Raw genomic sequence first — 17,705 nt, forward strand, 5'->3', positions numbered from 1 at the left:
TCACAAATAGATGGGCATAAATATTGAATGTATTTCCAGCAAGGTGTTTTTATAACAGCCCCACAGAGGGTCCTGACACTCTAACAGCTGAGTTGCTTCATGCACTAGATGCAGCCTGTCGTCCTGGTCTAACAGCATCTCTAACTATATAGGGTTGCATCATTTGCTCTACCACTTACTGCAACAGCTTGAGATGATTTAATCTGTTTCATGGATCACTGCTTTGTCTGTTAATGGAATCGTCCTGAAGATGTGTTCGGGATTCACCGTATGGAGCAAAGTGGACAGGAAGTAGTTAGCTTCATTTTAAACTGAATGAGCCTGATCTATTATGCAGGTAAACACATTCAACATAAGTACCATGCTCTCTATAAATAGTAAATGCATATGAGCTCAGGAAGAGCAGTCTCTGTTGGTCAACTGTGTGTTTTTGCAGCACTGTAAAAAAGCACCACCTGTACATCCACAAAGGCAGCCTTGTTAAGCAAAGCAGGAATGGTGTGGCTATTTGTATTAGAATGTGCAGAAGCTTTTGTTTAATAAGTCCACTGCTCATAGGTCTTCACTGTTTGTTGCTTAGTTTTGATCCTATACTTCTATAAACTCTTCACAAGTCACTCTAGTTAAGTGAAGTGCTGAAATCCTGAATGTTATGGATGTTTTTTTTGCATCGTACCTGGCACAGAATTGGCCTCCTCTGCGGCAGGTGATGAGGAGGACAGAGATGAAGATCAACGTTCCTACCAGGAGGATGGACAGGATCACCAGGAGGAGCACGTAGCCATCCTGCTGCTCCTCAGCCTCAAATGGGATCTCCTGAAATACAGAGGAGGGCAAAATGGATAGTTAGATTATTAGTAAGGCAAGGCAAGGCAAGGCAAGGCAAGTTTATTTATATAGCACCTTTCAACACAAGGCAATTCAAAGTGCTTTACAAAAATGGAAGACATTCCATTTTTTTCCACAGTAACATCTATTCCTTTCCTATTATGAATAGTCCGCAGTGAAAAGGTCTATATATATATATATATGTTACTTTATTGTACTGTACCGACGGACCTGCTAACTGGTATATTTGACTCATTACAGTCGTAGGCAGTGAAAGAGAGAGGTAGGTGATGACCTGAGCTGAATGTGTACATTAAATGCGCTGGTTCAAAAGGGACAACCAAACACTTCCCACATAAGCACTCTACCTGCTGAAGCTTTTCGCTGATGCTCACTGCAGCAACTCTCAGTTGTAAACGGATTATTTTCCAAAAAAAGTCTAAAAATGTGACTGCCTCTCAACACAGGGTTTACGGAAAGAGTGGAGCAAAAACATTTTACATTTAACATACTGTGTGTATTTCCTATGTGGGTACTAGATATAACTTGCTCTCTTTTTAGAAAATAAAAAACATTTCAACACAATACAGTAGATAAACATGCTCTGAATATGCCATTCCTATCGCGACATAGGAAGTGCAGCCAAGACTTAACGACATCACTGTGCAGCTGTTTTACCTTCCCAGTAACACGGTGCAGCTTAAAGGATTGATTTAGCACCACTGGCTGGTTGGCCTGCATAAAGTAAATCTATAAATGCAACAGTGAAATGAATCATTAAAGGCCAATGCTATTAACCTGTCTACAGTGTACCTGAGCTATGGCAAAGCCCTCCCAGGGAGGACAGCAGCTTAGTGAATTAACCACCCAGGGCGCACCGGTAGAGGCTCTATCGTATCTATAGTTACGATTTACAGATAGTTTTTCAAGCATGAACACGTTTCAACAGAGGAGGATATGTTGAAAGCCCTCCCTCTTTATTCATTGGGAAAAACGTTGTACAATCCATCATGTCAGCTCACACAAACGCAGATGGAAAGACAGTTCTGATAAACCCATGATTTTCACTACCTAAATATGATTTTATAAAAGGACATTTTGGTCAATATCATTCGGTAGGTAGCATTGTGCCTCCATCTGTACATGTGCATAACATTGAGTCCAAGGTAACATGATTTATGAAGATATAAATCAGTGAATGATAAATAAAAGGTCAAATTAATTGTATGTATGATGAATGAAAAGTTACACACAATACATTTCTCTCTGTCAACTCCGTAATCTTTTTTATTATTTTATTTAGCAGGGTCCACATTTTTAATTACACATTTTTACTTAGTGGTCCAAAATGATGCAGAGTTTATTTGTTTATTAATAAATTGCCCATTTGATGTATTTATTTCAACATTGAATATTCTTAGTAATTTAATTTCAAAAATAAAAATGTTTTTCCCAAGTTCCTTGATGCCCATGTACATGTACAGAACAGGTATTTGAATGGTTTAGTTGGTCATGAGGCGTGTGGTGCAGTGGGTTGAACATTGGTGTTCGGACCAGGGGGTCACAGGTTCAAACCCCACTGCAGTCAGCATGTCGTTGTGTCCCTGGGCAAGACACTTCACCCCAAATTGCTCCTGTGGGGATTGCCCACAGTATTGATGTAGTATGTAAGTCGCTTTGGATAAAAGCATCTACAAGTGACATGTAATGTCATGAGTTGGAGGGTAGAGAACAACAGCAGGCCTTGCCCTTTTATTGGAGTAAACAATGTAATGTCAAGAAAACAGTCTTTAAATATCATCACGATGACCCTTTAGCGACCCCATAGATGTTATAGTGTTATTCTGAGGACGTACAGCAAGTGTTAATGATCTCTACATTCTGACGTCACATTTTAATTTGTCTGCGAGGGGAAATTCAATTCAATTATTAATTATGTCAGGTCCAGGTCAGGATGTTCTCCATTAGCCAGTCAATTGGCCAGAAGAGAATATGAGGGGAAAGTATGATTCTGGTGGTGAGCTGGACACAACACACACAAACACACAGACAGGAAGTTAGAGAATAAGCCAGTGGCGAAAGGCAGACTTACTGTGGAGTTTTCTGGTAGGATGTTCCAGAAGGTAGACTCATTGCTCATGGTCCAGGCCAACTAGAGAGTCCCCCTGAGAGATAACACATGCACACACACACACAAACACACAGAGGAAATGACTGTTACCGGAGCTGTTTATCAAAACACAAAGTCAGAGACACTGCGATTCATCTGTGATAATAAATCCACACATTCACATGTCAACATAAAGCCAAACCTCTGTGAATGTATAGAATAAAGAATGCCTTCCATTATTGATGCCTGGTGTGTGGTAACACACTGTATGAAGTGATTGAAGATGCTCTTTGCTGCAGAAAAATCCTGTTGCATCTAACAGCCATGAAAGACTGCAAGACGAATCAGAAACAAAATGTATGTATGTATGTACGTACGTACGGCGTGTGCTTGTGCGCATGCTTTGAATCCCACAGAATATATATAAATCGTCTCATCTCAGCTGCAAATCATCACCCATGTAATTCCATATCAGCCTGAAGACTCTCCATCTGCCTCCCACACACACAGAGAAACACAGAACAGAGAGAAACAGCAGCTCTTATTAAACACTAGCTCCAGCAGTTCCACTAGCGCTGCTGCTGCTGCTGCTATGCGTTTGCTTTTACAGATCATGGCCATTAATACAGCTATTGCTGCAGCAAACGCCCACATACACACACCCTGGTTAGATCTACTCACCCAGCAGGGTAGTAGATACATGCCAGCAGCACTCAGCGCTCCTTGTTTGCCTGCCAGATACTGCAGCACTCAACTTCAGCACCACAACCTGTAAGCTATTGCCGAGCTGTTTGTGGAAAGCCTGTCTAACTCCCTGCATCTAGCGTCCAAGCATGAAAACAGTTACTGGAAACACATCAGGCTGTGACCAGAATGCTTTCCCTTGCAGTACTGTACCACATCCTGCTCTTTTACCAGCCCAGCGTCTTACCCTGATGGAGGGCAGTGCGCAGCAGCAGCTCTGGATGTGTGTGTCAGGAGTCTCTTCCTCAGCTCCCTTGCTGCATCCTCAGTCACCTCAGCCCAAGCAGCACGACTGAGCCTGAGCAGCAGTGATCCCCCTCAGGGCTGGCCCACTGGCCCCGGAGCAACAGGACGGCAAAGCTTCATGGCTGATAACAAACATACGGCAGAACGATTGGTTAATTATTCAGTTTGTGTGGATAGGTTTGCATAAGAGCTTGCATTCAACAAATGCACTACACAAATCTCTGACAGGCTACTAGTTGAGTAGTGATGATCATGGAAATACTGTTTTTCATTCAAGAGAGAACATTTTTCTTTGAAGAATTCCTTCAACATTTGGAAAACCAAAAATACCTCACTGTATCATTATAATGCAATAATATAGCTGATAACAAGTTAGAGATGCCTAACAGTCTTTTACCATTATTCAGTGTTGTAAAGATTTAGGGAATATAGGAAGAAATGTGTAAGTATGAAAATATAGTCTTGACTTTTTTTAAACATTTCTTACTTCCATGCAATCCCTGAAGATTTCTATATTGATGGTTGGCTGAGCAGATGGTAAAACACGGGTGTCCCAGCAATGGCATATCCCTTCATGCTTCACATTTCCGTATATCTATGCCAGCTGCATGACTGGTATTATACTGGGTATCGTTTTCGCTTTGAGTAGCCTTATATATTTCGTCCCACTCCCATCATACCCAAAGTACCCCCTGGAACAGAATATGAGTGCTAATTTGAGACCTTGTAATAACCTGTTTAAAATGAGAAATGCTGCACAAATAAACCATGCCGTTTCTTATTTCTCGGTAGTCGATACTGCAATGTGTTTTCCTCCCGGAACAAATAATGAGCTTCGCCTCTGGCAGCTGTTTCCTCATGGAGGTTTGGGTGATAAAATCTACTGCGAGAAGACAACATCTCATTACACTACGAGATGAAATGGAGCCGATAGTAAAGTTTAAAAACGGATGAAAAGCAGGTAGCCTACACTCCCAGCTGCGCAGTGAGGTTAATACAAATGCCATCTTGATATTTCACAGGCGCCTATGATTTCCATCAGTCCGGTGACACCGACAGAGGAGGTAGCACACGGTTTGAATTGGCTGCACAAACACACACACGAGCAGGCATCATGAAGCAGGGGAAGCACTCACCTAAACAACCGACCGGGTCCATACAGGGGTGGAGGGCCAAAGCCAATAACGCGGAACTCTTCTGTGGACACTTTAATGTGGATTTTAAAGCTAAAAGTATTTATGAATGAAACCCCACTGCTTAAGACACACCCACCACCCAGTCAGAGGAGCACCACGTGACGCAAGGAGAGGTAGAGCTGAGTGATGAAGGGCTTCTCCAAATTAGCCTCATGCTCAGTCAGTCATACACAGACAGGGTGGCTGGTTCAGGGGCGTAAGGGTGTCTCAGGAATGTAAACTATGATTACAATACTATATTATTTGTGTATTTTACAGTCACTCTTGCAGAAGTGGGAAACATAATAAAGCAGTTCATACAGTGTCTATCTGTATGTAGGTTTATTTTATTTATTTTTTAACGCCATACAAGTTTTCTCTCGTCCATGCAGTGGCATACAAAAGAGCAACAATAACTTGGTCCAATATCAAAGTATTAGATCACTATCTGTTGCCTATCTTCTATAATAACACGTGGGTTTAGCGCCATCTCCTGGTGTAAAGTGTGCCCTAGCTTATTAAACGAAGAAACAGTGAATGTGGTAAGATTAGTTTGGCCAAATACATTACCCTTCCCAATGTTTACAGACGACGATCTTCCCCAAATTTTGGTTTCTTGCTTTCGATGTAAACCAAGAAATGATTGAAACCGAAACTGTTTTGTGTTTTTGCTACTCTTTGCAGTTCCTGAAGCCTAGTTTATCTAGAGAATAAAACAGTACTTACTTGTTTTTAATATGCTGCTAACCATATCATAAATGGCCGTCTAAACTCGAGTAGCTTCATACTATTGCTAAACTCACAAACTCATCCAAAATAACTAACCTCAGCCTGACCTTTCAAAGACTTCACTACCCTGCATCCTTTGCGCACACCGCAAAGCCTTATGGGTAGGTTACGAACGTCCTTGTCGTACCAAGCTCACACCGACTGGCTTCACGCAAGAGGATCTCTGTCATTCAGTTGAACTTGATTAAAATCCCGTTTTCAGACATGATGGCAGCACGAATTTTCCGCCGGGCTCTCCCCGTAGTGAGGCAGGCTCGCTCCTACGCCGATGTGGTTTCCACTGGCCCGCAGATGTCCTTCACTTTCGCCTCCCCGACAAAGGTAACAGCGAGGTTCCACAGGCCCTGCTAGCTACACAGCTAACTTAGTTTCACGTTGAATTGCTCCACAGTAACGTGTGCCTCTCAGTGAATAGGCAGTGGTGTACTAATGTGTAGGGTTGTAATCATTGTTAGTATGCATGGTGTACTTCGTGTGGCATGCATGCAGACAACAGGAGCGTGCACTGTTGGTAGAGGATTTAGCATAGCTCGCTAATGATAGCATACATAGCTGTCATTCACTGTCTTTGACCAGCAGTGTGACAAAGTAACGTTCTACTTTGCGAAAAGAATACCACGCGTTTCTATAAGCTAACAGGGGATATATGTCTTTATGTTTGTCACTTTATTGTCTTAACTTTATATGACATCCATTGTGAAACCGCCACTCAGCAAGAGAGGTAAATGCTGTCTAACCTTGAGATGCATTTCACATTTCTGAATTCAATCCACTGTTCCTGCAGTTTTACACATGGTTGCATGTCTAGCTTTCATTCTGCTGCGGGTCTAATTCATTCAGTCCAATCCAAAACTAACGTTTATTATCATTCAAAATGTATGCATCATCATGTTGCATTAAAAGTAAACAGAGAGATTAATGACTATGGATGTATCGTATTACAATGGCTATTGATATGCTCAGTTCCATTTCTAATTCTGCAGTTTCCAGTCTGACAGCTGCATATTTGATCAGACACTGATTTCAACCGTTGCAGTGAACTCTATAAATGAATTAATGTCTCATCCTCTGTCTCCACTCTACAGGTGTTTTTCAAAGAAGCCAGTGTGAAACAGGTTGACGTACCCACACTCAACGGTATGTTCGGTATCCTTCCTGCCCATGTACCCACCCTGCAGGTGCTCCGGCCCGGCGTCGTCACAATCTTCAATGATGACGGCTCTGCTACCAAATACTTCGGTAAGATTTTACTTTCCAGCACACAAAGAGTAGAGTCAGGCCTTAACCTAATTTCTCATCTCCTGCTGGTAACATTTCTATATGTCTCTAAACACTGACCTCTATGTGTAGGAAAACAGCAAGCAACGATGCTTTGTTTTTTACACTTAACCAAAAAGTAAACGCAAGAATAAATATCTATTGGATGCTTACAGTAGTAGATGTATGTACGCATGATTATGTTTACCTCTATGACTCTTGGCACTAGTTTTTTAATTGTTTAAGTCATTAAAGGTCTGAATGTCAGTCATACTCAAGAGAAGCTTGTGTACTACTACTTGAACACCAAACCCCACAACTATCAGACTAGACCACACATTTAGAAATACAAATCTTTATTAATTATCTCTCTGAAAAGTGGAAACATAAGTGGTCTTCACTGTATGCAAAGCTAAGTTACTTTCAGCTGATTCTGATGGTAAATAACTCTTCCGATTCACCTGGATATGACAGTGTTTCTGTGTTTCAGACTCATGGATGCTGTTTTTAGGAAATGCTAACAAAAAAATAAAATGTATCTTTATTAAAATCTTGGGTTCTTCCATTTTATATGCGTCAAAGGTTAGATTAAAGAAACCCTTGAGGAGAAAATACAATGTGGAACTGAAGCAAGCTGGAGAATTAGGCAGGATTGGCTTTAAAAACACTGAAGATGACTGTATGTTGGCATGTGTAGTAACACTGGTGTGTGTGTGTGTGTGTGTTCTCAGTGAGCAGTGGGTCAATAACAGTCAACGCTGATTCTTCAGTGCAACTGCTTGTGGAGGAGGCTGCTACTTTGGACGATCTGGACATTGATGTGAGTATAATTCCAACCCCACTTTACTCGCATGTATACTAGAGCAGCAACTGGCAGTATGACCATATGATAAATAGAACTTCTTGAGCATATTTAACCATATGTTTATACTAAAGGATTTTATTCAGTTCATTAGCCAAAACATATTTAAACTACCAACACTTTTCAATTTTAAATTCTAGTTTTGTACTATATTGAAATCTATTTAATTATAAAAATCCTAATCTTAAATTCTACATATTCTAATAAATGTTTTTCATATCTTTGCAACCTTCATTTATTCAGCTGTGATGAGCTTATTTTTCGAAAAATAAATAACCACGTAGTGAAGGGTTTGCAGATATTGTCCTGATGAAATGTCAACATGGTTAACCTGGGGGGAAATCACATGTTCAAAGGCAGTCTAATGTCTATGACATGACATATTATCCAATATGGTATTTTGCAATGTTTTTCATACACAATGAAAGTCTTAATATCGGTATTGATCATAGTATAAACTGTGTAATGAGTTATAATATTCTAATACCTTTTTTTAAGGAGGTAGCCATAATTGCTAAGATCTATATTTGTATCATTTATAGAGTATGAACACAGCATTTGCATTTGAGGACTGATTCAGAATATCACAAGGAAGCCTTCATAAAAAGCAAGACCGGTCTTTGGTAGTCATTTATTTAAACCTTAACAGGGTGTTCACTTTTCTAGCATTATTGCCAGTACAATATGTAATTGTTGAACCCTTTTTTTGGGAAACCAATTGAACTTATTTCCTTTGGCCTGTTGTTTTTAAATGTATAAACCATTTAATACATTGTGGTTAGATCCAGGCCGTCCATTTTTCCATGTTCTGTTTAAAGAAATATTTTGAATTGCCTTTTCTCTCGTAACTTTTGCTTTACAAAACCAGCGGAGACAGAGCAGCAATTATCTTTGTACCTGTGGTGTCCTTGATTGTTTTTAATCAGCTCTTTTGTTCTGCAATTAGCTCTCAGATTTGATTTCACCGTGAAGTGGGCAAGGCAAAATAATGAGTTTCTTTCTTGATATTATTAGGTTGGTACCTTTTTCTTTTGTGTCTGGCACCTTTTCATAGAACATCAGAAAACCTCTTAAAAAAAGTACATATTTTATTGAAAATTAGAACATAAAAAGACCTTAGTGGGGCTTTTTAAATCCGTCAAAAAGAAAGAGAGAGAGAGAGAGAGAAAAGAATAAACTGTACCACTCAATGTGTTCATAAAACATATGAAGACATTTGGTCCGATTTTTGGGTGTTATTTCCAAAAGAGACATCTGCTTTGTCGCATTTGGAACATGTGAAGTTATTAAAGCTGTCTTCCTGTACTTTCACTCAGAACATCTAGCAGGGATCGCTAAGTGTTAACAAAATGGTGTCTTCACAACATTGGTCCAGTGTGCCTTCTTTATGAATCTTCTATACTGATGAGATTTGTGTGATTGGTGTATATATCCAATGTGTTGAGTGATCCATAGTTAGTGATTGTCCAACCTGGTTAGAGTCCCTGCAGAGAGATGGTCTTTGACAGAAGAGACTATTCTTTGATCCCATAATAGATTTTCCTCATTTTGATCCTCTATGCTGATGAGCTTCTCCAAGCTGATGATTATCCATCTGATCAGCGTTGCAGTTCAATGTTGAGTCGTTGTTTAAATGTCAATCTTGTTAATGCTAGGCTGCGTTATTATGCTCTAGCCTCAGAGGTGCCTCTGTGACCTTGGGCAGTGCCAGTGTCACTGTCAAGTTGACTTCATCGCAGTAAATTAGTTATTTTTTCCTAAATGTCCTCCACTCTGAAGTCGAAATGCACATAGGCCCACGCTGTTAATAAGGAGGGAAAGGTCAGTCACTGCTGAGTTATAGCAGATGTGTCAAATCCCTACTGGGAGACCTTTAACTTCCAGCTATGTTTGGCATTTCTCGTGTCTAATCACTACTGTGACAAATGGAGCTTTCAGAGCAAAGAGGCAGTGGGGATATTCTCTGCCTGTCTGCAGTTTTGATTCGTCGTTGCTCAGCCTTGCCTCCCTGAACTTTAACATGACAGTTAGCCCCCGAAAAGCTTTTTGAAAGAGTAAAGCTTTGCAGGTTGTTTAGCTGCCCATGAGTGCCTGCTTGACGCTATTTAAGACAAAGATAATAAATGTGTATTTTATAATTTCCTTTTCTGTTCTGTTTCTCGTTGTTAAAAATGCTCTTCTGTCTATTTTTAGGCTGCCAAGGCCAACCTGGAGCAGGCTCAGTCTGAAATGTCCGGCATTTCTGACGAGGCAGTCAGGGCAGCGGCTCAGATCAACCTAGAGGCACATGAGGCCATCGTCAAGGCTCTCGCATAGATCTGTGGTGAGACATCTCAGCTGCTGCACCATGATCTGTTCAATATTTGAATACAACAGGAACATTATGCACAGATGCACAGTTGTTAATAGTATAGAAAATGTAAATACTGACAAGAGATGTAGTCATTTTTAAACTCAGTCACTGTGTTTCTTTCTCCCCTCTCTATAGGTAATCTTTTCTTTTTCTTTGATGGAAATAAAGGTCCATCTGTTTTGTCACGCCAGTGTCCAGAAGATTCCATGCTTGCTTTGTACAGTGGATAAAATTACAAAATAAATTTATTTGGAAATACCAGCTGGCAGAGTGTGGAGATTTCTTTACGTGTGGCTCTCTCCTGCTTCTTAATGATGATCACATGTAGTATGTTTGATGCACAAAGACAAGAGTCTAATGGAATCTCAGAGACTTGTGTAATTCAGAACAGACCTGTGGTGCACAAAAGCTAATTAACAGGACTTATGGAAGTAACACTTTTTTTGGAAGGCTTTTCCCTTTTTTTAACTTTTCTCATTAAGCAGACTTGACATGTCGTGTGGAAAAGGTTATTCAAATTCATACTTCTGTGGCGTTTTGTCGGATATGTAGTGAATGTTTCAGCCACTTGGGGGCAGCAGATATCAGCACTATGTCTGAACCAGAACATTTCAGATAATATGATTAATTTGTTCTACTTCTAGTCCAGCCCCAGTTTCCGGGAAGGTCATTTTATTTGTCATATAACTACTGCTGCTTGTGACTTTCCTTCAAGGCTTCTTTTTTTTTAAATGTATTTCTTTGCATCTGCTCTAATCTGGTAAAGGCTTAGTCACTTTTACTGTTGAGAGCCCTCTTGTGGGGTGGGAGTTATTTGGAACCCTCAGTCCGTGCGTTGATTTAAATGTGTTGGCAGTGCTTGTTTGTTGTGAGTTATGACCTCAGGCTTCTGTGACAAAGCCAGGAAAGTCATTCGCTGCCCATCCTGCGGAAAGCGCGGCCTTTCTCTTGTTTCATAACCACAGGTTTCAGCTTGGGCTCACTCCAGGAGGCACTGACCTCATTCACGTGCCAACATGAGTCTTTTAGGGTTGAGGCCGCAATCGGTTTATTTTGAATGTCAAAACCCTTGAGGGCCATAACCAAGTGTGATTACAGTGGAAGTATAAGTGTTTACACAGAAATGCTCTCATGACTGCTGCTTTTATTTTATAAGGCTGCATTAAGGTCTGGCATCTCTTCCAAAACAATTAATAGTTTTTCCAGGGAGGAAACTCCAGTAATAAGTGAAGACAAATAAAGGCATGTTTTATAACTGTTGAAATCTCTTTCCATTGATCAGGCATGTGCTGAGTAGACTTGCAGTCTGTGATTTAGGTCAGCATTCATTAATAAAAAAACTACTTCTCATCGCCTCTCACACATCCTGCTCTCTGTTCTCATTTCCAACCGGTCTGTCTCTTTCATCAAACCCTTCTCGTCCCAGCTGCACGCTCACACACTCATAAACAACACACACGCACTCATCAGTCAGCCCTCGGTGCCTGGAGACATGCGAGTAACACTTCAGACAGACGAGATGAAACGGCCCTGTCAAAACCACCACTTCTTTAATCCAGATTTAAGATAGGGGATGTTGAAACCAAGATGTAGTCTATATACCATTCTCTTTTTCTACACCACATTTTTAAGGCAAATCTCGTCGAAAGGCAAAGCAGAAAATGACCTTGTACTGTCCATGCACAACGTCTGTTCTATCGGCTTGTATTCAGTTATGTATCTAAAAAACAGTGCAGGACATTCCCACAATATTAGAAAAGAAGATATAAGGAACAAGTCTGTTTGGGCAGTAGCTCATTCAGATTAAAAATGTTGGTGGTTTTACACTGTCATGCCAGACATTTTTGGTGACGAGAAATGAGTCAGAGGTGAATCACTATCTTCTTTTTCAGTGTACAGCAGTTTCCATCAATAACTGCCTCAGCCACATATCCTAATGAAGCTAATGTCTCATAATCCAACTTTCTGACCTGAGTGTCAAAGTGCTGCCCATTGATATAGAAGCGATAGAGTGCTGTACGTTGATAAAGGACAATGTGTGTTCAGTGAGAGCCCTTACTCAAGAGCCACTCGATCGTGTATCAGGGCTGATGAGGCCTGAGATAATAAGTTGCTGTCTATCTCCCATGGATGCCCGTGTACTGCAATTAAAAGATTTCACCGTCTGCGCCCGGGAGTGAACAACATGATGCATGCTATGACAATGCATGGTATCATCTTTGAGTAGTACTCTAACACAAAGCGGCTCCCAGCTTTGTGTGAGTTTCATCAGGCTATATTTACCGAGTCCACCGTGGCAGGAATAACAACCAGCCCATGTGAATCATCATCATTTAGGATGATGTCAGCTCTCAAATGATAGTAGAGTATTCTTGAAACGTGATCACGACCATAAATGCCTCTAGTGTCATCGGCAGCCGTTTAATCCTAAAAAATGTCTGGTCGAAACAGCTCATCGATCTACAATAAATGAGTCATCGACTATAATGATATTGTATTTACCATTCAAAGTATTTATCAAAAAAGCATGAGCATTTGCCGTCTTCATGGTTTCATCTTTTAATTGTGTGAGTTTTGGATTTCTGGTTATATTAAACTTTTGCTTGAAAGAACAATGAATGGCAATTCATATCTTTAAAATGATGTGGTTTATGACCAAACACGTAAACAAAATAATGATATTTTCAAACAGCCTCAGCAGTACTTTGTGTTCAGAGCCTATTAGCAAATATTTTCTGAGAAACCATGCTAAACCAGCTGTGATTCATCATGCCATTGAGAGAATGTAACAATACTAATACTAGCATTTCTTATAGACTAAATATAATACAAATATATGTGTTGATGATTATGGCAAAACCAAAGTAGTGTATAACAAAAAAGGACAAAAGATGAGACCAATGAGGTGGTGGAAATTGATTTGAGCGTGGTCTGGCATCTGTCGCTGTAATGGTAAGAGCTCACAGTCAAGTGGTGGGCAATAAAATGAGTCATAAAGCCAATGGAAAGAATTTCTTTAGGGAATGGCGGAGGCTCCAACATGAAACAGACACATTGGCTGTAAAAAAACGTGTCACATTTTCCTGTATGCTGTATGAACGTCCTGATGTCATTGCATTTGTGTGGATTGGGATATGTAGTGACTTTCACCTCATCAGACTTTGAAACACAGATGAGAGTCTCTCAGTAGATACTCAAAACAAAATCCTCTTCATCTCCTCAATGCTCGTTAGCCTTATTAAATCATGGGACACACTTCACATGCACCCCCCATTGACATTTCACTCCTCATGTTAATGACTGTTCAGGCATTGGGAAACCTGTTCATTTATCAGGAACAATTATGAAAAAATTAAACGGTGTAATAGGTGAATAATAAGGGAGTTATGCATAAAACGGGGGTGTGACAGATGATGCATTGTGAGAGGGATCTGATTTTTAAACAGGTGCTGTGACTCATCGAAGAACATCAAGATACCTTCGATTAAAAATAAAAGGTATGAGATCACTCTTTTGATGACTAATTTCCAGGAGGAAATGTCATATTTAATTTTGAATTAAACAACAAATGCTTTCAATGCGCCGAAACATTTCTTTTTCTTTCTTTTTTTTTCTTCTCTTATTGTCATTTCACAGTACAGGTAATATGTAACGAAATTGTTCCTCTGCATTTGACCCATCCTAGTGTTAGGAGCAGTGTGCTGCCGTGGACGCCGCCCGGGGAGCAGTGTAGGGAACGGTGCCTTGCTCAGGGACACCTCGGTAGTACTTGGTCTTGCCGGTACTCGAACTGGTGACCTTCCAGTTGCCAAGCCAAGTCCCTATCGACTTCGCCACCACCGCCGCCTGTTGGTCCAGTTTTGTCAGTGCTGTATGAGAGGCCTGCCTAGTCTCATCACGGTAAATATTATTTGAATTTCCATTTTTGTACGTTTGAAAAAAAAAAGAAATCCCTGTGGCAGGTGGTCGGCTACAGGATATTGAGCGCCTGATGTGTGAAAGTAAATTAGAGACCAGAGACGGAACTAAGAGGAAATTAAAGATCTGGAACATTTTAATGCTTTGAGCAATGAGCCAGTTATGACTTTGGGGGTGGCAATTTTCCACACACCAAAGTGCACCAAAATTACACATATCATACAGCACGCATAATCTTCTGCCTTGGAACTTTAATATACTGCAGATGTTACATACTGCAGATATATAAACTCATTTTGAGGCTGCATTCCTGTGTGTGAAAACTACATTTCCACCTGCTGGATACGGTCAAGCACGGCTAATGTGCATCAAGAGGCCAAATTGAGGCTTTGCAGCAGCAAGGGAGTGAGGGAGGCATCCAGAGAGAGGAGCTGATTGAAGTGCTGACCTTTTGGAGGGACTGTGTAAAGAGGGGGCCTACAGACTCTCAGTCAGCTGTCAGATACTGCATCCAGCCTGGTAGTAGGAGTAGGGCCCTGACACCAGCCTCCCACCACTCTGCCCTGTTTGTGTCATCCATCTCTCCATTCTTACAGCTATTCCATTCTACACACACACCCACCCACCTGTCAAACACACACACACACACACAGCCAGCCAGGCACCGCCGCAAACACTCACCCAGACGCAAACATCCACACAAACACAAACATATTTCAGCTTGTGCCAGCTAGGTAACATTTCTACAAATAGCAGTGTGGGCATTTGGGAGAAAATCGCAAAGCCGCAAACCCAGCCTGCTGTAGGGGTGAGATAATCAGCTTTGTGGTAACAGCAAATGGCCCCTGAGTGGCAAGGCAGGTAATCATTGCACCGAGTGTTTTTGTCGGAGAGCAGAAGAGTGCTTTTCCGGCCTTGTTTGTGTCCATGCATTTTCACATAGAAAATAACAAGCAGTTTATAGGCATGTTGGTATAAAAACGACCACTATCTATAAGCTTAATTACCACGTATATTCATATGGATGGTTGGGTACACACCAAAATATCAATACAAAAACAACTCAAAATAAACACATTTAAGCAGCCATAAAACGTGAAGCTGTTTCTTGTGACATATCATCTTGAAAACCTGAGCCATACCTGCGTAACTCTTAAGTGACATAAAAAGGTCTCTGTTATGTTCAAAGCTGCTCTTTCGATGACAAGATTTACATAAGCGGTGACAAAAAATGTAGATTTGCTTGAATCCTGCTTGGAGTTATTCCCTATCCCCAGTCTGTCTCCAGGTTTGCAATGCTTTGATGATCTCCATTCATTTACGCATAACCAAAGTCATCCACATTTCCTTTCTAATTTTAAATGTAAGGCTCTAATGAACAGATTTGAGTTGTTTCATGCATATTCAACAACAAAATGGCAAAAGGAAGCAATAGCTGTCAACAAAAGGCATAGCAGGCCGAATTAAATCTTCCCTTGAAGAAAGATTGAAGATTTAAGTATGACGCAAGGCTGACTTTGGCCTGGAAAGGTGTACAATATGTCCTTCTCTGAAGCTGCTGCTGACAATGGGCATTGTGTCTGTTTAGCATTCCAGCTCAAGGAGCATGTATCAGTAGGGCGGGACCCAACCTGTGTGTACAGCTCAACGATAGTAGGCGTGTGTGCTTGTGTGAGGGTGCAAGCAATGTTTAAGAGAGACAGATGGTTCTTTTCTAAGATGTGAGATAAGAGCAGCTTGGCCTTTCATGCCCCTGCTGATAGTGTGCACAGATGCATGTTTAGTCATGAGGCAGATGAACAGGCTACTCCAGTCCGGCTTTACATTTATTGTGCGTTTCCAGCGGGAGTTCTCCACCTAAATGAACAACAAAACAGAAAATAGCACAGAATGCTGAGCTGCAGTTGTTTTACATCCGTAAATCCCAACCCGTGTTTGCTGGGGTTCACCTGATGGACCCTCTGCATTTGCTGGTGTAAAGAAAGTTGTGGAGTAGCTGAATTAAAAAATAAGATAAATAAGAGTTATTTCCCTATGTTGACTCAGAATTATCACACCTGAACGCATGCTTTGCATTAGAAGTGTTATCAAGCCAAGAGTTGGAACGAGTTATGTTTAAACAGTTAAAAAGTTTATCTGAAGTAGCACATCAAATTGTTGACTTAAAGTGACATTAACGTGAACAGTAATGATAGTTAGCATACCTAACAAACTGTTAAAATGGTTAACTAAAGTAACGTTGATGTAAACAAATGAAAAATAAAAGTTACAGAAAACTGTTAAAACTGTCAGGTAAAAGTAAAAACAGGTGACACGATTAGCTACAGCTAGTTTAAAACAACTGATCATCAGTTAAATCCAAATAACAGATAGCTGGAACTGTTAGATTAAAGTAACCTCAAGGATAGACAGTTAGCTTAATCTTAAAGTTGTTAGGTAAGATAACAGATAGGCTAAACAGGTAAAACGCCAAACTGAGAATAAGAATTAGCTTAAAGTAGGCTAATTGGCTAATAGTTAAATAGCTCAAACTAATGGATAAATGGTTGGAATATGTGTGCGTCAATAAAAGGGTATTTGAGGTGACAGGGCAGTGGGGGGGACATGTGAAAAAAATGTTGTGAAGCACTGCATTACATAATCTGCTAACATAATTCTCACACAGCGATTGATCACCATGGCAGACAGCTGGTACAGTTGCCACCTGTAACTGTTCATGTTAGAGTCATGATACAACCCGCAGCTCTTGCAGGGGGGGGGGGGCACCTAGGCCGACAGCTGTGAACCAAAGCTAACAGTAGCACCAGCTGAATGCCGCTAATCTTGGCGCTTGACTCTTACCAAACAAGGAATGCTGATCCTTCAGATCAGATGACGTCTGATTGCTCCACTGTCCTTTAGCAGGGTTAGTCATCTCTTGGATGATTGCAATGTTCCCACACGCTTTCCTCTCTCCTCTTCTATTCAGGTCTTTGAGTCCCATGTGATATTTCCATCAGGCCCAGGGTGTGTGTTTCTGCCTGCTGGGACTCAATCCACAGCTTGGTAAAGCTGCTCTGTCCCCTGTTTCCAAAACATCTGCTGCACATGCCTGGGCATGAGAGGACGCATTCACGTATACGAACATGAAGACTCACACTCATCATGAAAGTGCAGCGGGTTATTTGTTGCCCTATTAACCCTCCTGTTATCCTCAGATTTACTTTACACCCTTTATCCTCTGGGGTTCGACCCCAGTAGTTTAAAACTCAAGACAATGATCATATTCCAAATTTTAACCAAAATGTATGTCTCTGGTGCTTTAGGTATCTTAGTTGACTACCTAAATAACCATTTAAATAAAACATTACCCCAACCTTCCCCCCCACAGACCCCTTTATACATCCAGAATTCCTATTATGTGACTATCGAAAAATATATAAA

The 17,705-nt window shown here is 40.8% G+C and overlaps 2 protein-coding genes across 2 annotated transcripts in view; one reads left to right on the forward strand and one right to left on the reverse strand.

The window, feature by feature from the left end:
• cbarpb (CACN subunit beta associated regulatory protein b) overlaps window positions 1–6,072 on the reverse strand; it is a 15,481-nt gene extending 9,409 nt beyond the window's left edge. Inside the window, 4 exon segments of the mRNA XM_034146996.1 lie at window positions 677–816; window positions 2,921–2,993; window positions 3,870–4,050; window positions 5,830–6,072. Of these exon segments, the coding sequence (XP_034002887.1) occupies window positions 677–816; window positions 2,921–2,968 (188 nt within the window). The 5' untranslated portion in view covers window positions 2,969–2,993; window positions 3,870–4,050; window positions 5,830–6,072.
• On the forward strand, window positions 6,024–10,625 carry atp5f1d (ATP synthase F1 subunit delta; the record flags this gene model as incomplete). Its single annotated transcript, XM_034146997.1, is given in 5 exon segments — window positions 6,024–6,213; window positions 6,978–7,131; window positions 7,881–7,969; window positions 10,205–10,334; window positions 10,500–10,625. Coding segments are annotated over 4 exon segments (556 nt in total), but the record flags the coding sequence as incomplete, so codon positions are not given.
• Window positions 10,626–17,705: the final 7,080 nt, after the last annotated feature.

Source organism: Trematomus bernacchii, unplaced genomic scaffold, assembly GCF_902827165.1.
Source record: "Trematomus bernacchii unplaced genomic scaffold, fTreBer1.1, whole genome shotgun sequence".
Classification (NCBI taxonomy): Eukaryota; Metazoa; Chordata; class Actinopteri; order Perciformes; family Nototheniidae; genus Trematomus; species Trematomus bernacchii.